The following is a 20,647-nucleotide window of genomic DNA, read 5'->3' on the forward strand; positions in this document are numbered from 1 at the left end:
CTCACAAGAAATGAGAAACAATAATTAGCCTGGCAGAGGGCTTGGCCCTGACCGACATTTAGTCTGAAGGAGAGAAGACTGATAGGAGATTTAATAGCAGCCTCCAACTACCTGAAGGGTGGTACAAAGTGGATGGAGCTGAGTTTTTCTCAGTGGTGACAGATGACAGAACGAGGAGCAAGGGTCTCAAGTTGCAGCAAAGGAAGTTTAGGTTAGATAAAAGGAAAAAAACTTTCTCACTAGAAAGTTAGTAAAGCACTGAAACAGGTTACCCAGAGAGGTTGTGGACTCTCTATCCTTGGAAGTTTTTAAGACCTGGCTAGACAAAGCCTTGGCTGGGATGATGTAGTTGAGAATGGTCCTACTTGGAGCAGGGGATTGGACTAGATGTGACCTCCTGAGGTCCCTTCCGACCAAAATTTTCTATGATTCTACATGCAAATTAAACACCACGTTTGTCTGGTTAAAATCTTATGATTTCTTTTCCAATGGAAAAAAAAATGCAACTCAGAATTGTTGACACTGAAATGATCTGCTCCTCAGGCTGCTGCTGGCATCATGCATGTCTCACCCAGGGGATCTACAGAACCAATCCAAGAGCCAAATTCTACCATGGACCAGGGATGCTGCTCCCAGGACAGTAAAGGGGCCTCAGGTGCACTAGAAAGGAGGATGTGTTCCAGTAAAATGGAGTTTTCCTAGAGTAAAATCTTCACACACGTGCGCACGCGCGCACACACACACACACACACACACACTCATTCGAACTGGGATGACAGCCGGCAGCTCACTGCAAAACACAGTAACAATGGGAGACACATTTCCTGTTCATGTCCCAGTGGGAGTTTTAACGTAACCAGGGTCCAAATTACACTCCGACTCTTGGGGGGGGTCTGTGACGGTGGCAGCCAGAAGACGAGAGGAGCCACTGCTGCTGCTGCCCGAGCTGCTTTGAAAGGCGCAGGGCAGACAGGGGGCTCTGACCTCTTATGCGGGGGCTCAGCCCCCCCCCCCAAGCCTCCCCTGTATTTCAAACCCTGAAAATAACTGAATCCATTGCATTGCATACCTGCCCCTCTGTACATGGCCACAACAATGGGAAAACTGCAGCTCCACCCTGCAACCCTGCAGGGAACCAATGCCTGGTCCAGGTGGGTGCAGGCAGTTTCTCCATCCTTACCCTCCAACCACCATACAGAGACTTACCTAGTCTGCCCTCTCCGCACACCTGCAAGGTAGGGAGGACAAGATCGTCCTCTCACCACAATGTGATAGATGGGGAAACCAGAGCAGAAAGGCGATGTGACACGTCCTGCTCAAGGTGATGGGTGGGGGACACACACTAGTGTTGGAGCAGAGACAAGCACCCAGCTGTCAGCCCTCTCTGCATTATTTATCAGTCCAGGCACAAGCTTCCTGTAATCCTATGCACAACTTCTCAGGGTTCACTACAGCAAGCAACAGCCCCAGAAACCAGAGTGGGACCCTACGCATGAGACCAAGGCAGCTTCCATAGCGGGGTGCAATGTGGCTGCCCATCTCAGTGCAATGCCTGCTTCGGTGTGTGATGGGCTGAGGGGTGGGAAAGCCTTCTGCTCTGGGGACAGCACAGACCTGCCTGGAGGCAGGGATCCGCACGGAGACCGGTATCAGCCGAGATGGATGATTAAACCCCCATATTTAGACAAATGAATAGGTGAGAATGAAATTAAATCCTAATTATCTTTTTCGGGGGTTTTTTCTGAGGGGGAAGCTGCTCCGCCCGGCGCCCGCATGCGTTTCTATGGAGTTATCTCCAATTAGATTTCTGAGCCTAATGCACGCTCCGCTTTAACGGGTTATTCATTCAATTGAAATCAAATTACTAATAATTTGCAAGCTATCAGCTACGCGAGCCGTCCTCGGCGTGCTCGCAGAGCGGGGAGCCTGAGCCAGTTCCTTACAAATTAACAACAACAAAAAAAAAATTGCAGGCGAGCAAGCGGCAGCACTGCCGCCGCTCCCTCCCCCACCTCCTCCTCCACCCTGATCGCAGACGAAGCGTGATCTATTCTAACGCCTTTAATAAATGCAGCCAGATGGGCCCCACGGCCACGGGAGGTGGCTGGTTTGTAAAAGGAGCGAGGAAGCAGGTGAAGCGACCGGCCTGCCAGGTTCCTCCCCGAGTGAGGAGAGAGAGACTCACTGGGTCTTGTTTTAACCTATATTATATGGATATAAAACGAGCAAAAAAAATTAACAGGAAAGGCCTTGGCAAGACGAGGCGTCTCTGGGGCCCGCTGTGGAATGAGATCCAGCCTGGAGAGCAAGCACCAGAGATGGCAAAATAACAGAGTGCAGCTGGGATACTCATCGCTGGTCCCTCCGCTCTGCTTCGGCCCCGTGGCCCCTGCCTGCTTCCAGCCCCAGGGGGGAAACGCTGCTGGGACCAGAAGAAGGAATCACACAAATCTCCGCATGGACTATTGCCCAAGAGGCAAAAACCATGGTCTGTAGCATGCTGTGTCCAGCATGCTTCCCCATGGTCCCATCACCCCGCTGCATCCTTTGCAATGACCGACCGCATGGTAGGGAAGTACTGGGAATGGAGATCAGCAGTTGTCTGGACAAACAGGTCACCGCTTCAGGAGAAATAAGGCCACTCAAGGGCTGACTCCACAGTCCCGACTGCCCAGTTTCCAGCCCCACTGCTTATCAGTTAAATATTTTCAGAGCGGGGGAAATCCCCCAAATCCTTGGGCTTAGAGGGAATTCCTACAGCAAGAGAGAAGAGAGAATTCCCAAAGGCCTGATCCAAAGCCCTCTGTGACCGCTGGGAACCTTTCCAATGACCACACTGAGTTTGGTATCAGGCCCCGCATCTACCACCCAGTTTGGGAAAAGCAAAGCACAGCCTTAGCATGGCCAGAGCAGCTGGCATTGCAACAGGAGATGCTGCAAATCTTCCACTTGGAAGAAAACACATGCAGCCGGCACTCCCAGAGCAGCTGTGCGCGTGTAAGAGCCTTCCCACATCTCAGCTCCTCCGACTTCCCTCCGACAGGAATGCTCCAAAACATCTGACTGCTCCTAATGCCCTGGTGAGCCCAGTGTCATGTTCCCGCTAGGAAGCTGAGAGACTGGGGCAGTGCAGACCTGTGAACCCGAGACCTGGAACATATTCCCTACCCTGGAACCCAGGTGCTGCGTGACGGTGATGGCAACCCACTTTGGCTCTCTCAGCCTCCCCAGCTCTGTTCATACAGCCTGCCCACCTCTGCCATATATTTTAGGATCCCCAAAGGGCAGGTTCTGCCTCCATAAAAACCATCAGCATCTATAGCAGAGGCAAGGTGTGTTGCGGCAAAACTACTGAGCCGTGAAGCCACAGTGAGCTGTGCAGAGGGGCAGGCAGGCTGGGACTGGGTCTGCCCTTGCTCCGTCTCCAGTCTCGTATCTGTGTCTGACTCAGGAAAGGATTTTTCACCCGTTGTCACATTTTATCCTCCAGTATTGCAGAGGCATAAGTAGCCATTTCCTCTCCCTCTCAAGTATTAGTCCTCATTAGGCCGTCTGTGGCTTCCTGGTGCTCTGGCCTGAATCCAGCCTTGGCTTCCCAGATGGATCTTTAATTTATTTATTGATTGGGGTGATTATTATTAAGCCACGCACAGATCAGACAAAAAGAGGGGTGGGGAGGGAGAAGCAGGGAGGGAAAGGAAGGGGAACGAGAAGCACAGCAGACAACTGCCTCAAGCTCCAAATGCTGTGATACCTCGCCAGCAAGAGGAGGGACTCCCTGACCACCCTCCAGTTGGTACCTATTGCTGAGCGGCTGCAGAGCCTGCTCCGACAGTCTGGCTCATTAGCATCGCCGCAAGTATTTCCTGCTCTGCCGTTTCTCGCTCTTTCCAGCAGCTCTGAGCTGGCAATGGAAGCAGCCCTGCCTTGCACGCGAAAGACGAGCCAGCTTGGGCCATTCCCCAGGGTGCAAACCAGGATGGCTGGCTCCATCAGCCAGATGAGGAGCAGATGATGATGGGCACCGCCGCGTCGTGCCACCAGGCTGAAATGCAGGCAGGCCCATGGACTGGCCTCTGCGGGAAGCAGAAATTTCTACGCAGCTGCCATCCAATGGTGCCACAGGGCCCCGCCGCGAGAGGGTGAGGAAGACACAGTAACGAACGTGGCACGCTGCCCCGTGGAGGCTATGCGACCTGAAAGCTCAGTGCTAGAGGCAGGTGCATGAGGCAGATACAACAGGAGGCCTTTGGTTTGAACTCCAATCAATTAGCAAGTCAAAGAGCAGCAGCCTTATGGGATGTCAGAAATAGCTTCCCACTTAGCGAGGGAGGTGCGGGGAAGGCTGACGGCAGCTCCCCATTAAGGCTGAGTGGAGGTCGCCGACTTTGCTATTAGGAGATGGAAGCCAAGGGGAATGGTGCCAGGAGCCCGTTCTCTGGGTGGGGGGGGACAACATCTCCTTCCTGGCACTCTCCGTGCAAACCCCAGCATGCAGAGATTCACGGGGCCAAGCAGTGAGAAGGGAGGTTGCAGAGGCCACAAAACGCATGATGCCTGCCCGTCACGAGACAGCGTCTCCATTCCCAACGCTGCCCCCGTTAGCTTGAAGTCAGGGAATAGGAAAGGCACAAATACCTGAAGAGGCCTCCCCCGGCCAGAGGAGAGTCCTCAGGGCGAGCGGCAGGGAGGGAAGGAGTTTGGAGCAGCAGCGGGAGGGGGGGCTCCAGGAACCTCCTCCTGACTGCACAAGCGCTGGTCTTCATTAGCATCATGGTTACAGGCCCTTCTCCCTTTTTTTTTTTTTTAAATGCTCCAATTTCTTCAGGAAAAAATTGCTTTGATTTTGGAATTTGGCAAGTGCGCCAGCCCCTCATGTGGTCTCATTATGCAATCTGCTGCTGCATTTGCTCTCGCTTGATTTTTTACAAAAAGAATTTCAAAGGCGTTTCTACCACGCACAGCAATTCGCACGTATCTTGCCCATCACTCAGGCCAAAATACATATTTGCTTGCTAGCCAGAGACGACTCCTTCAGAGCCTTTATGGCTGGTCAGGTCAAAAACTTCTATTGGTTTTAGCAGGTGCTTAAGTATTATTGCTTCTTATTATTAGCTATGCCATTATGGTCTGCCAGGGAATTATCCAAATGTGCGTTTCTAGCAGCCATTATGTCCCTTTGTGTCAAAGCTCAGATGCTTTCATTAGATGCTACATTTAAAAGAAGGAATTAAATTCACATGCATGCTACAAGCCCCAAAGTTCAACCGTCTGGTTGAAACCACATGGAGGCTGGGAAATGTACTGTTAATGCCAACTCTTTCTGCTTTAGTTGCCCCACGGTCCTGACAAAACACACTAACACCACTGCCCGGACATCCCTGTGCTATTTAGACACAGTAGCATTCCTGAAAACCACTTCCAACCCGAACTCTCCGCTCGTGTGCTCTGGCTGGTTTAGGCCAGCTGCTCAGTACCCCAGGTCTGGATTTTCCTCCAAGCTGAGATGAGGCCGACCCCTCAACTCCTACTGAAGTAGGAATCACAGCCCTGTTGTCCTAGTTTGCACCCTAGCAAACCCGCCAGAAGGGCGGCAGGGAAAAGCAGAGGTTGTGAGAGAAGGGCAGCTTAGCCAACAAGCCTTCACAAGAGGAAAAGTCTTCAGGAAGCCAAAACCCCTAACCTGGACCTGGTCTATGCAGCGTTTTGGATCGGTATCACCACTGCAATGTGATTTCTACTGCAAGAACTACCCATGTAAAGCCCCTAGCATGGACCCAATCGCCAACGTATAAGTTCCCTTCCCTATGTCAAAAAAGGTGATTTAGTGTCAATATACATACATCCAGATTTGGACCCTATATGCAACTTGTGTGTGTAGACAAGCCTGTATAAACGCATGACTTCGGGGACCAAAACCCTGGATACAAAAGGAAAAAGGTCTTTCAGTGGCACTGCCCCAATGACTTCCAGTGCTGGCTGCTGGAAAGCCTTCCCCTGACCCCCATCTCTAGGATCAAGCATTACAGCGTCAACCATTGCAGAGGCATCTGGTTATAGGAGACAGGATTTTAAGCCTTCTGTTTCCCAGACGTGAGACCTGAGCACGGAGCGCTAATTAGCACACCATGGCTAAGCAGGCCTCAATGCGTCTTACTAAAAGGTGCATAAAACCCCTCCTGGCCACCAGCATTTGTACGGAGCTGGCCCAGTCGCCTGTCAGCTGCATGGCTGGGTTTCCAACTTTGTTAGGAGTGCCTAAGTTAGCAAAGCTGCTAAGGCAATATGCTCTGTCCCACTCCCATACACTTCCATTCCCTGGAAATGAGGGAGTGAGGACACCTGGGTTTCTGCCGTATTTATGAGTGGCAGCTTGAGACACACCTAAGGGCACCCCAGCACCTCCAAGATTGACTGGCACGTAGCAGGGTGACAAGGCCTATCCCTGCTAGCACCAGCCTTGGGCACTAGCAGGGACCCATGGGTCAGATAGTAAAAGCCCTCATCATCTCCTTAACCTGTCCAACCATATCCACTGTTGGGGTGTCCTAAGTTGAAGGCTGCACTAGCTGATCCTCCCCACATGGGCACTCCAAGAGCACCTGGATCCTGGTGTCTCATTGCCCAGGAAAGGGCACTCACAGAGTGGCTCAAAGGGGTCTGTCTAAGCTCGCACAGCAAGACAATGGCAAAGGAGCACAAAAGATGCCTGCCCCAACCTCCAAGGTCCTGGTAAAGGTCCTCTGGAGTCAGTACTGTGGAGGGAACAAGCTGTGCAATGGAAAAGAAATCAGAAAATGAGGCAGAGTCCCAAGGGTTGCACTGGGAGGGAGGGAGGGAGCTGACTGGGGGGTGTAGGGACAAAAGAGCAACACGCTGAGATCTGCTTGGGTTCTGCCCTCGCTCTCTTGCAACCACAGCTTATCCTATTTCTTCTTCTCCATTGGTGGCAATAAAACCCTGGCCTAATCCATCAGCACCCCAAGAGGCGGCAGCAACAGGTGAATTAAAAATAGAAAGCAGATGGGACATCGTCTCTGCCCAGCCCCAGCTGTCACGTCTGCTCCATGTCTCGCCGGCTGTGGAACCAGCCTGGCCATACCCCTCCTTCCCACCCCCCACCCTGTCCCACACTGCTAATGACAAGAGAGAGCAGAGCCAGAGCATGTATGCTGTGGCAGAGCTGTGCCCAGCAGGGATGCAGCTAGCTGCCTCCTCTGGGCGCTAAGGAATGCTTTCTGGTGCAACGCACCCTCTTCAACATCCAAGGTGCAAGGTGGGAGGGGGCAATGGGTGTTATGTTCATTTCTGTGATACAAGGGCCAGAGCCTTAAGAGCTTCTTGAAGGAAGAGGTGGTTTGCACAACAGATGTCCCCTCACAGCGGACAGGACACTGAAGACGCTCTCAGTACTGCCTTGCTCCCATCATGGCGGTGCCTGGGTGCTGGCTGCGCATATCAACAGATCAGTGCATATCCAGTCACGCTAGCCCCTCAGTAGGCAATAAGCAAAAGCAGCTCCAACCCCGAGCAAGCAACAGGAGGTCTCTCTGCCCTTGGCCCAGCACACCCGCAACGCTGCACTCACACCGGCGTCAGGACTCCGCTTCCTCCTCTCCCAGTCGGGAGTCCATGAGGGTGCGATGGACACCACAGCTAACGTGCTTCTACTATAAACGTTGCCCTTCCTTCCCTGAAACCTTTTCTTCCCTTTGCTAAAAGACCCCAGGTCCTGACTGCCAGGGAAAACTTGAACTTGAACTTCTACAAGATCACATGGAGTCTCCATGGGACGGCAACCTTCCCGAAGATGTCCATGTGCCCCCTCGGAGGAGGCAGGGTCCGTGATTACTCCGAAGAGGAGCCGATGCAAGTGCTCAGCACCTCCCAGAATGAAGCTGTGTCTTAATCAAGAGCTGGGGGCACAGAAGTCCCCAGAACTGGTTCCTGTGGAGTTGATGGCAAAGTTTCCATCAGAGCCTCAGAACCAGGTTGGGCCTGATCTCAAAGTGAAAATGCCAGTGCCATGTGCCCATAAAGCCCTCCTATAAATGCACCAAATGAAGTAAAAAAATGGTATTTTCAAAGCAGGTGGGGTTCAAACTGATGGGAAACTATCACCCCTTCCTTTAAAAAACTCGAATCCAGGTTCAGAGACCATCAAACACACGACTGAAAAACAGAGGGAGGTGCCACAAAATGATGAGTTAAGGGACCAATGAATAATGAGTAGTAAGGCTTTGGGGTTTTTTTCCCCCTTGTATTTCCTAATAAACAAGGCAAAGCAATTACTATAATTAAAGATTATAAGATAAAAGCACTTTATATTTTGGGGGCCCTGAAATCAATTAAATATTTATTATGTTGTTCTCCCTCCTAATGAGAAAACCTAGCACTGTAGTTTTGCAGAATTAAAAGCATAATTAAAGGAGGTGGGGGAACGATGGTGGCTTTGTGGTACTGTTAGTCCTCTGCCTGTGCAATTCTGCCTGTGCATATACAGCCCAGCCACCCCACTGCTACCTGTGCTCTTCCACAGGTAATCTCTGAGCAGTATTAGGAAACAGCCATATAGTGGATGAGAAACTCCTGGCTTCACTTGGAAGGGTTGGTCTACTACTTTGACTCCCTTTTTCCCCACAAGATCTCAGCTGGGATCTCAGAAGGGAAACGGCTTATCAATTCAGGAGCAAGAACCACATAAAACACAAGAAAAGCAATTACATGCCTTCAGTTTCCAGTCCTCTGTTTTTATAGGGCTTGTCTTTGAATCTGAGCAATTTTATGCATTAGTGCGAGATGATGATCAAGATGAGTTGCAATGACATGCATGGGGGGCTGAGACAGAGCAGCTGTAGATATTTATTTTCCTCTAGTTATAGATCTTATAAACAACATATTTCTTTGGAGGGATGTGGGAAGCCAAAATCTTGCAGCCGAATACCACGGGTGCCCAGGCTGGGAGAGACTATCCTGAGTGACACCCAGAGGTGACTTCTGATGCCACCTTTTCAGCTCTGCACAAGTTCTAGAAGCGGTCACTGTACTGAGACGCATCCTGAATAAATCTAAGCAGCTAGCTATATATCTGGATGGAGAGATCCCTCCCCAGATGTTTTAGAGACTATTTGCATACCACAGACTCTTTCAAATAAAGCTGCTTGCATGCTTACCCATCAGTTCTTAGGGCCAAGCTCGGTTCCAATGAAAATGAGGGGAATTTTGCCACTGATCAAGAAAACCTGGATTTGGCCCTTAGCAATTTGTTATTTCCACTAAGGAGCGGGGGGAAAAAAATCCACCACTACTCGCCACCGGTTTGTTTAGAAATATCCAAATGCTTTTAGAGGTTCTAGGTCACCCAGGTTCTTCTAGCTGAGACCTCTGGGGTAATTAAGAACGCAGAGCCAGACCCTCAGCCAGTGGAAATCCATGAAGTCTCAAGTGCATTTCCACTGGGTTGACAGATTTCAGCTGAAAAATCCTCGCAGAGCACAAAGGTGCAGAATGCTGGACAGAGGGTCAAAGGAGATAGGGGGTCGAATGGCCCCATGCCTCTAGTACAGACAGAAATCCCACAATAAGTCTAGGAAGGGCTCCACAGCCACCCACTGTCTCCAAACAGGAAAGAGTGGGACGAAACAGGAATCCCACACTTTAGGCATGGCAGAGAAGGGATGCACCTAACATCTTAACTGCCAACCAAGGAGTTCACTCCGAGGGGCTTCCCCCCCTCCCAAGTTTGAGTCTCCCCTGGCACAGTTAGGAGAGGGCAGCAACTCGCCGTCAAGCATTCTCCATCTCGGGGCTCGCCATGCCACTACGCCCCGGCAGGGAAGTACCTTCTTTTCATGATACTGATGTGGAGATCCTCCTCCCTCTTCACTTCAGGGTGCTGACCATTGGCTTTGTCACTCTCCTCACTGTCATCACTATGTGAGAAAATTGAAGTCAGCTCTTTCTTGGGGATCCTGATGGGAGGCAGAGGGATTGTCCTCTTCTCAGCCAGACGACCCCGGTTCTTGCAGTGGAAGGAAAAAGCACAGCAGGGGAGGGGAGGAGGAAGAGAAGGTCAGCATCATTCAGTGACTTAGGACCAAAATACCCCTCCCCACCCCCACTCAAATTGTTATCCTGGGAACAAGACTCCATTCACATGCGACTACGAGGGGTGCAAAGGGGAAGATGCAGGCCACATTCATTTTTCAGGGGTATTTCATTGCAGCTGCAGCTGCGTGAACTTGCCCCAGCTCTAGCAACCAGAAGCTGCATTGTCCCATTTTCTTCCACAGCCTTAGTGCCTCCTGCACTCTGCCAGCTGGTCCAGGTCAGCAGGAGGGGAGGAAGCCAGCACAGCTGGGACCCAACCACATCTCTCTAGATTTCTAGCTAACTCTTCAGGACAGACTAATGCCTAACAGGGGAGACTCAACCCCCTGCAGAGGGGCCCAGCACAGACCTCTGGCCCATTTAAGAACCCCTTGTGCCCTATTTTGACTTAACCTTGTGCTCTCCTGCTACACTGGGATTCATTTCACCCAAGAAGAAAATCTACAAGACCTGACCAACATCCTTTTGACTTTCAATGGAAATCCCCTGCCTTAGCCAATGGCAGGATATGCCCCTCCATTTGGAGAGAAGTCTTGTACTAAGCTCACCATGAAACTATTACTGGGGTGGTTTTCAATGGCCATCTACACACCAAGATAAACTCGCTATCACAGGAGGAAGTTGACTGTGCAGACTTTCCTCAAATGCTCCTCCCAATGCATTTCACCCACATGGCCACCCCGATCAGATGCAAATAGACTGAAAGCTCTGTGCAGCTGGGCCTGTCCTTCACTTAGGTGTAGGTTCACTGTGCTTGGTGCAACTGTACCCGCAACTTAATACCAACCCTCTAGCTATTACATACTATTGGTATAGGGAAGCCCATGGTCACATGTGTCACAGGTCACCATCTCTCCATTCCTTCCACACACCATGCATAATCCACATGGGGCAGAAGCCCAGTATAACCCCAGGCTGGGAGTCTGGGCTCCCTAGTGCAAGCTGTAGCACCTGATGCTTTTATCAAGAGAGGACCCCAATTCGGTCCCTGGTGCATCAACCAAGATAGCGACCGAGCTAGCACTTATGGCATAATAAATGCTTTCAGGATACTCACTGACACAGTGATAAGGCTTTTACCCCGTAGAGCTTAAACTCTTACTGAAATAAAGCAGGAGCCTTGTTATTTGCCTATTACTTGTGCATGAGCTCCTGAAGTCCCTTCCAATCCTAATTCCAACCCTAATTTGCTATCATTTTAAGACCAAGCTTGCGTGTTCTTCCATGGGAGAGGCAAAAGCTTATAAGCCTCTTGAAAGGAGGATGCTTTCAGGAAGGACAGGAAGGAGGAGACAGCGGAGCTACACGAGGCCAGGTCAGATAAATGCAGAATGACACTCCACACTGCAGAGATGCTCGAAGGCTGTGGCTCTGACCTCTCAAATAATCCAGGAAAACCAAAATGCTCTGGCAAAGGAGGGGAGAGTCCCTGCAGAGGCTGCTGGGTAAGAGCCAGTACTATTACAGCCCAGGGTTTTTAATTAAACCCATTATGAACTTTCCATGAGGACAACATGAAAACGTCTCATCTCACCTCTGCCAACACATTTCCAGTTGTGCTCATTAAAGGGATCCCCAATCCTTGCAATAATTAGCTAAATCCACCTGGAAGGCATGACCCAAAGGAGCTGCATTAGCTATCCCATTCTAACGTATTTCAGAGCGAAGGAAGCAGCTGTTGTGATCAGCAGACACCAAGGGACAAGAGCAATGGGTCACAGTGACCTATAAAATAGGGAAAGCCCACATACGCAGGGAAGAGGGAAGTCCCCAAGCAGCATGCTTTGCTCATAAAGTTTCCTCAAACTTCTTCTTGGGTCACTGTGGAAGTAGAGACCAAGGTGGTGGAGTTGGCACCCCCAGGGAGCAGCAGTATTGTTATTCCCTCCAAGTCTTTAAAGGTCTTATGTTTTGGCATAGCCTGCAGCAGCCTTCACTTTGCTTCTCAAGTAACCACATTCAGCAGCAAGGTGCCATGTTGGCGGGCACCATGCTGCACCAGCCTTCATGCCCAGGGATGCTCTAAAGGTCACTTATGGGGGGATTCCAAAGCTTATGCACTTCTTCCAAGAAGCACTGCTATGGAGAACGTCATTTGTGCCTAACCTGGCACTCCTCGGCCAACATCAGTGGAGACCCATTCACATGGCTCTTGGGGAGTAGGCTCTTCTGCCTTTTCCAGAGCCTGCAGGAAGCATGACAGGGGCTCTCCTTGCTGGGTCCCAGCCACCTCCCACCTGTCTGAAACTTTCCCAACCCACTCTGCTCCCTCCAGCTGCTCTGCACACCGTTTTCTCGTTGCTAGCCGATTTGCACAGAGTTTGCTCTCTGCCTAAAGCCATCCTTTGTAGGCTCGTGCAGTGAGAGGAGGGAGAGGGAAGGGAGAGCAAATTTGCACCAGATTCCAGTTGTGCTGGAAAGCCGGGGCTTCATATTAGCATTGGCTTTATCATCCCTGAGCTTTATATATTTTCTGAAGTTGCAATTTATCATAACAATTAAAGGGGGAGGGGTGTGCGTGTGCAAATTTCCGCTGCAAAATAATTGCTATGCGCTCTCTGCTGTGACTTCTCGGGCTAAAGAGAACAGCGCTGATCAGATAATAAAAATCATTTTATGGCCATTATGGTACCTTAGAGCAGTTACCAGGTCTCAGTGACTGCCCGAGGACTCATCAGACCTAACAAGAGAGAGAGTGCGACAGAAAGGGGAGGCACTGAAGCCACAGAAACAGCCCACTAGGCCATGAACAGAACTAATGCCTTTTCTGCAACCCTGGTCCTTCCTTCCCCCACCCCTCAGAATTTATAACACTCTGTGCTTCGATAAATTCTGCCGTTTCGTTTAAACCTGCAGCACGGAGGGTGGCTTGGTGACCCCAGAAGTCGTAACAGCATCTACTAAAAGGGAAGGGCTCCACTTCAACTAGCCTAAGCGTGATGGATATTTGTATAGATGTGCATACATAATACACACAATGCTGCATCACTTAAAAAACAAGCAAACAGGCCATGACAGCAGCTCACAGCTGGGCCTCTTCAAGGTCCAGCTACAGAGCTTTTGCTGCAGGCAGGTGGTCCCTGCAGTCCTGATCAGAAAAAGAGGCCCAGTGCTCCACTCCGGTACCCCAGCGTGACTGCACTGAATTGGGATGGAGTTTTGAGCTAATAAGGCAAAGGGGAACCAGACCCTGGATATTTAATAAAATAGACCTGGTTTCTGCTGCCAAATGCTTGTAAGACGACAATAGTTGCAAACTTGCGGCCCCTTTGCCCTGTTTATGCCAGCAGGGTTTTCTGATTTCATTTCTCCCCTCTCAGAAAATTAAAGCAGACCGGATGAATCGATTTGGCCTTTTCTGTTTGTCTATAGTCAGCTTCTAATCGACTGCACTTTTCTTAACCTATTTAGGGATATCTACCAGTAGATACACGACCACATGTAAACCAGGCATGCAGGTGGCATCAGGCCTGATCCAGATACCTGCTTCAATTAGTGAGAGTTTCTCCATAGACTTCAAAGGTCTCTGGGACAAGCCGTGTGCAAGTCAAGGACACCACTTTGCAAGAGCTCCAATTGAGCAGGCTATTTCACTGACTTTGGATGAGGACCCTGTTAATGCTATAGACAAATGCTCTCAAGTAGGTGAAGATTATACACAGGTGCCAGCAGTTACTAAGACGCTGAGCTATTAAAGCCAGCTTGGCACACAATGGCGGTTAGTAAAGCACACACTTATTCCGGCAGAGTTAAGTGTCAGCATTTACCTAGGGATGGCCGTGGCATTTTTATATATGGGTAGGTACATGAGGATTAATAGATATTTGATGTAGCCCTGTCATCTTGCATTAGGAAGGGCTGTGTGCGCTCCCGCAGCACCGCGCAGAGGTCTTGCATGCTTGGAGGATGCTACAATTGTTACCACAGTGAGAGGACTTTGATCTTTTAAAAGGAAAGGGTTCCCACTGATTTAGGTCCATAGAAGCAACTGATGCTCACGCTGATGAAAACGGCCTTTTACAAGCCCTAGGCCAACTTAGTCATGCCCTTATAAATGGAGCAGCTGATTTCCTGCATCATAACCCTGAGCTGGAGAGCCTACAGCCCTCTCTTGAGACTCTTCTTATGTGCAGTAAAACCTCCAAGGGTGGCAGAGTCCTTAGAATTCCCTTCAGGAAAGGAACAATTTTTCCAGCGATTTAATTCAGCTAATCAAAAATATCACATTTACCCAGAGAACCTTGTCGGCCTCCAGGAATGCAACACCTGAGACCTGGAGCCATGACACGTGGGCAAAGCTGATCCACGCTCTAAAGGAACAGCTCCTTCTCTAGCAGCACTCCTCTTTTTCCCTCACTGCCCCTTTGCCCCATCAGACCTGCACCCCTCCTCAAGCTGCAGAGCTGCCCAGGCCATAAGAGCTCACGCTGCAACCTTGGAGGACCAAACTCAGGTCCTGTCCACCAGTGGGGTTATTTTGAAGCAGTGACTCTAGAACAATCTTATTCCATGTGCAGATGCACTTAATCCATTTTGAATGTGGACCGAGGCAAAGCAGTGCAAGAATGACTTCAAATGGAGTCACTTGGGAATAGCTTGCTCATTTTAAATTCGCAGCCCAAGGGTGCACAAGCTGACTCGAAGGCTGACCTCTTTCCTCATAATGTAAGAGCATCACTTGAACATCACCCGAGTCATCCCAAGTTTATGTAATGGGCTCGTGCTTGGTAGGAGTAAGAAACACCTTTGATTTTTTGTGCCTTTTAGAGCTGCATTATCTTAATCGTTGGCTACTGTGTAATGGAGCCATAATGGTCGGACCATGTTTTCCCCATGAGAGCAAGGGCTAGAAGCCAGACTGAATCCAACCTTTGAGAAAAGACTTCCTGACACTCAGCGCTGAATCTGGGACTCCTTCACATTCGCCTCTTGCCAGGGTAATCCCGTAGGCTCTGACCATCGAGCTACAAAACTAAGGGGCACCAAATTCAACTGAAAGGCATTGAAATGAAAGCTTCTGCTAGAAAATACACTTTTTCATCTGTGAGACTCACTATCACAGGAGATTATTGGAGCAAATCACTTTTGATAAACAGATACACAATCTGACCAATACACACAGCACTGACAGTTAGACTGACCAGGATAACAGCTATCAGGGCAATCAATCGCATGCTCTAGGTGTTAATCTTATCATCATCAGAGGCCAGGAAGAAATTTCCCACTTACCATGGGTAGTTATGGATTTTGTATTTAAAAAGTGATGGTTACAGCTGAAATGAAGCTTGTCTATGGTGTGGACTTATCCACATGGCACCAGTCTAAAAGTGGCAGTTTTATTCCTCCCAGCCCACCCTCCAAAGTGGTTGCCATTAAAAACAATCAACTTATTCCTTTATAAAGCAGGGAAATCCCTTTATAAATGCCCCCTGTTCCATGTTGGATGGGTTTTCTTGGGGACTACAGCACCCCTCTATCACAGCGCTATAAGGCCCTGCCTGCCCTTCTCCCTGCTTTCCCATCGCGCCGATGGGTCCTTGCATTGAGCCACCATCTTCCCAGTAAGGGAGAAGTGATCAGGACCCTTGAAACCTGCTGGAGCTGGGTAACTCACCGCTGAGTGACATTAGGCACTGGTTTCAACAGTGAATGGGAGCAGGGTCTGAAAGAACAAGGGGGAACATTGCACGGGTGAAGACTTGGACCACCCCAGCCAAGTTTTTTCTCCCTAGAAACTTTGAATCTAGCCATGTCTGAGCCACAGCTGGGGTAGGGACCCAGGTGCCTTTAGCTCCCAGTTGTGTGTTCATGCCAGCAGGCCCCACCTGCTTGCAAGGAACGATTTGATATATAAGTATTCTTCCCTCTCTGGCCTTCTCTACTCCACTTTGCTTTTGCCCATCCATCAGGGATGGCAATGATGGGACTGGTGGATGACACAGAGCTGTGACCAGCCTTTGGTATTGTCAGCAGGCTGCCGGTATCCAGCACTGGGGAATCATTTTTTTTCCACCAGCAGATTATAACACCTTCTAATAATCTCTTAATGAGCTGTCAATTACGGATGCAAATTAGAGGGCTCGGCTCATGTGAGTAGCCTGCTGTACCGAGCAGGGAAGGGCTTCTCAATATGGCACAGGAAGGCCTTTTCATCTTTCTGAGAACTTCTCTCTTCCCAGCCCATCCTCCTTCCCGTCACTGCCATCTGCAGACATGTTCCAACAAACCACCACGCGCAACGGAAAAAGCCACAAGACACCAGGGAATGGGGAGGTGCAGAGAAGGAGTGAAATCAGCAGTTAGATTCACAAAAAAACTCCAGGAACCCCGCAGACCTCCCAGGAAGCGTAAGAGTTTCAGCATTACTAGACCCCCTTTTATAGAGGATCGGGAATTATTACTCACTTCACTTAGAAATCCATCCCCATGCAACCAGTACTGTTATAGCCCACGCACTACCAACCGAAAACACCAGTCCCCCTCTTTTTATAAGCGATCTCTTACGGTCCGCTTTCAAATGTTTTGGGGGCAGAAAGGTAAGCTTTGCAGGGTGCCTTGGTCAGATTCAGTCTGTGTCGAACCGAGGGAAGGAGAGCAATGGGGAACAAATCCTGAAGCCTTATAGCCAGCAATCCCCTGTCTGATGATCTCAGGCCAGGCAGCCTATGTATCATGACCCCAAATGAGACCAGGGCCCTTTTCTGCTAGGTGCTGCGTACGTGGTTTGTGTGCCACTTGCGCCATTTCAAAACAGACACAGCTGAAGTGAAACAACCTGCTGATGTGCAAGCAGTTATTCCTTGCATTAAACTTCATAAAAAAATGGGTACAAAAATTGCTTGCAGACCAGGTCAGTCAGAGAAAGCACCTATCCCAAAGAGATTACAGTGCTAAAGATGCAAGACAGATGAAGATAGGGGAAAGGCAGGATTACTACCCTCAGTGGATAGAAGGGCGGTAGAGAATAGTAACAGAGGTTAGCAAAAGGCTTTTTTATATCAAGGATCTACCTAGACCCCAGTCACCAGTGGGTTAAAAATCAGCCAGGCTAAAAGCCACTGGGCACAGTAGGGCTGCTGCATCGTTACTGTACAGGTGTTATCCCAGGAAAAACCCTCTGGATAGGAAAAGTTAAAGCCATTTTCTTCCAGCACAAACACTGATTCAGCCCAGAGGAAATCCCTCCAGAGTTTGCACTTGTCATTTGTAACCTAAGGATTCTCTCCCCCTTGGATGCAGGGGAGGGGAAAAATAGGGAAAAAAATATTTTCTCCTTATTTCAGTTGAATTAGACAGTAGAAGATGGAGTGCAGCACTCTACAGTTTTAACAAGAGTATGTTTCGGGGGCCCGGCAAAGCCGTGTCGTGGCTTGCGAGTGGCTTTCTTTCCCTAACGTACAGGGTTTAGGATTATTTTTGTGGGTTAAGACAGGGAATAACGAAACACAGCTGGAGTCTGAGTCAATGTCCCGCTGCTCCCCACCCACACCCAGCTCCCCACCCAGCTGTGCCTGCGTCAGCCCGACTGCCAGTCACTCACCACTTCACCCTCCTGGGGTCTGTTGACACCAGTAATTGCTTTCATTCCCTTCCTCCCAGTTCGGTGAGGGGGGCTGCTTTGTTTTTAAAATCACAGGCAACCGCATTTTTTTTTTATCCTGGCTGGATCAGATCAACAGGCAGCTGAACTTTGCAGCTCACTCGCGGCCAAGAATGCAACCGCACAGACAAATTTAAATACTTCGGGAATGGCTTTACCTGAGCGTGCTAGAAGTCTGGGAACAGGTGACGGCTCTGTGAGGGAGAAAGAGGGCCATCAAAGCTGGGAAGGAGAATAGCCACGCTACCGCGGTGCCTTCCCCAGGGCAAGGGGGACACGCTGCATGGCCAGTCGAGGTCATCGGTGTCACAAAATAGAAATGGGCTACACGCACCCGTCCAAGCCCACACGGCTCTTCTCCAGAGCCGTTCTCTCCACGCCAAGAATCCCAAAATGGGGATGTGGCATAAGAGCGCTGAGAGAGCCTGCAGCTGCAATGCTGGGTGGAGAGGATGGGAGTCGGGGAAGAGCAAGGGAAGGAGGGTCGGTCAAGGTTTCCTGCCCTGGGAGCCACTGCAGCTGAGGTCAAAACAGCTGGATGCCCCGTGGTGACGTTCAAAGTCAGCCAGAAAAGGAAAGATTCCTCCCAGAGAGAGTCCCTGGTGAGCATTTAATTGATCCCAGCAAAGCAGAGGCCCCTGCTATGCAAGCTGCTAGGCAGAACCTCTTTGGGGGAAACATAACATTGAACACAAGAGGAAAGCTTTCACCGGTCCCTATTAACTGCCAGCCAAACTCGGGACATCTGATACCACGGGGAACTGACCCCAACACAGCTGAACAGGTGCCGTCCCTCTGGCCACAGCCTCTCCAGCACCAGAACCAGCAGTGCACAGAAAGACCTGTACAGGCACATACAGAAAAGCTGTATGCGTGCAGTTAGATAAATGAAATCTGCTCACAGGATGATTCATGCACCCAACAGATTTTATTTAGCAATTCACAAGCCTCACCCCCCCACCCCTCCCAAAAGCTATTTTCTGTAGAATTAAAAAAATAATAATAAATAAAAAAGCCAAAGCACCCAAGCAGCAGCATATATGTGTGAGCATTTTTTCTCCATACGTCAATCTGGGAAACAGAGCAGACAGGGGGGTGGTGTGTGTGTGGGGGGGGGGGTGCAGAGGCTGTGTGTTGCCAATGTTGGGATGCTGGAGAATGTTAAATATGTTCCATATGTGGAGGAAATCCTCAAGCCCAGACAGCATTTTCTCCCCTTTTATTGATAATAAAGATATGGAGAAGGAAGGGTGGAGGGGGGCTCTAAATTCTTGGAAATCTTATTTGAAGGAGGGGGAAATAGTCAAATGGCTTTAATTAGGGAAATTAAACAACAAAAAAAGATCCTGAGCATGCCTCCCTTGGATAATTTGACTGTCCTTTCACCCCAAGTTTGCATTTAGCCTCAGCCCTGATTAGCGTAAACACCTAAGGAAGGGTCAGTTCTGTTCCAAAATAAGCCCCAGCTCTCCCCTGGGCCTTCATTACTCGCTCTGGGCCCCTGTTCTGCCACGGTGATTGTTTCAATAGCAAATCCAGCATCGTAGCCACAGCTTTGCTGCCCTGTGCTTACCAGCCTTGCCATTAAAACTGAGGTCACAGATAGAACAAGCCGTCCAGCCTCCTGCTTTATCCCCTGCTCCGATGTTCAGTAATGAACAAATGAATAAAACAATAGTCAGCAGCTCTCCAGCACATATATTCTCTGTCTCCATGTCAGCCGCACTCCGCCTCTTAACCTGATGGCTAACACGTTTATTATTTGTTTCCAGGGGCACCTGCACAAAAGGGGATGTGACCCCTCTACTCCCCTTCTGCACAGGTCACCTGCAAAGCTCAAAGCCCAGTGCTCTGGCACGGCAGACGAGAAAAACCTGATACATCTTCAGCTAAGGGAGCAACTCCAGCCACCCATTGGAGGAGGAGGACATTATCTTCTTCTGGACCAGTCTCTCAAGGCCGACACGGTGCACCTAAGAAGAGGCGATCTGCTCTTTGCCATCACCCCTTACACTGGGCTTTTCAAGTGGCTCCTACCAGGATTCATTCTCATACTGTTTTCAGTTTTGGTTTTCAGCAGTCCACTGGCATATATTTACGCCAATAAAAATCAGAAGGAGAGGGTCCTTGGAGCAAAAAGCAGCTACAGGTTTCCTATGTGTCTCTAGCCTCTACGCCATCCTGGTTATATGGATAGAGCCTGGAAACCTGGCTAAATTACACCCATCTTAGAGCTATCTTCACTCCCAGCACTGCAATCACAAGTGTCTCACAGCCTCAACAGCCCACTAAGGAAAGCAACTGGACCCATTTCCCAGATGAGGAACTGAGACCTCTCCTGCGGCGAAGTGACTTGACGTGGGTTGCACTAGGAAATCTGTGGCATGGCAAGAAACTACGCCCAGGAGTCCCAAGTTCCAGGCTGGTGCCTTGGATGCCACACCAATCTTCCTCCAACCATGCCACCTGCTCCAGAACATCAGCTCCGCATGTCTGTGGCACCCAGGGTTTGTACCAAAGCAGTTACCTCAGTGGGACTCAGCTAGGGCCAAACCTCCCCTGCAACATAGACAAGCCCTCAGGTACGTTTCCAAACTGAGAAAGAGCAGCTATGCAGGGATTAAAGCATGCTAACCCAAGAGAGCTCCTCCAGCTCTTGGGCACACGTAGAGTTCTGTGTTTGGAGCTTGTGGGACGGAGGGGAAGGGATACCAGTGATGATCTGGAGAGGCAATCCCGCACAGGTGTACAGGGTCAACCCGTCCTAGCCCATCTTCCAGGGAGAACTTTATCTCCCGATCGCCAATATATATTAAAATGCAACACAACATTTTCCCCCAGCGTGCGGTTTCTTATTCAGACCTGCAGGTTCAGCGAACAGCCATCTCCCAACCACGCTCCCTCTATGCCTGTTCCTGGAGCTGCTACTTCAAACAG

At 49.9% G+C, this 20,647-nt stretch overlaps 1 protein-coding gene across 6 annotated transcripts in view; it reads right to left on the reverse strand.

Moving 5' to 3' along the window:
- The window catches only part of SAMD11 (sterile alpha motif domain containing 11), a 152,849-nt gene that overhangs the window by 93,395 nt on the left and 38,807 nt on the right, over nucleotides 1-20,647 (reverse strand). For all 6 annotated transcript variants that reach the window (XM_090023494.1, XM_090023492.1, XM_090023491.1 and 3 more), the window contains exon 3: nucleotides 9,843-10,021. In XM_090023494.1, the coding sequence (XP_089879620.1) occupies nucleotides 9,843-10,021 (179 nt within the window). The remainder of the gene's footprint in view (nucleotides 1-9,842; nucleotides 10,022-20,647) is intronic.

This window comes from Crocodylus siamensis, chromosome 12 (assembly GCF_052110815.1).
Source record: "Crocodylus siamensis isolate JL-2025a chromosome 12, ASM5211081v1, whole genome shotgun sequence".
Classification (NCBI taxonomy): domain Eukaryota; kingdom Metazoa; phylum Chordata; order Crocodylia; family Crocodylidae; genus Crocodylus; species Crocodylus siamensis.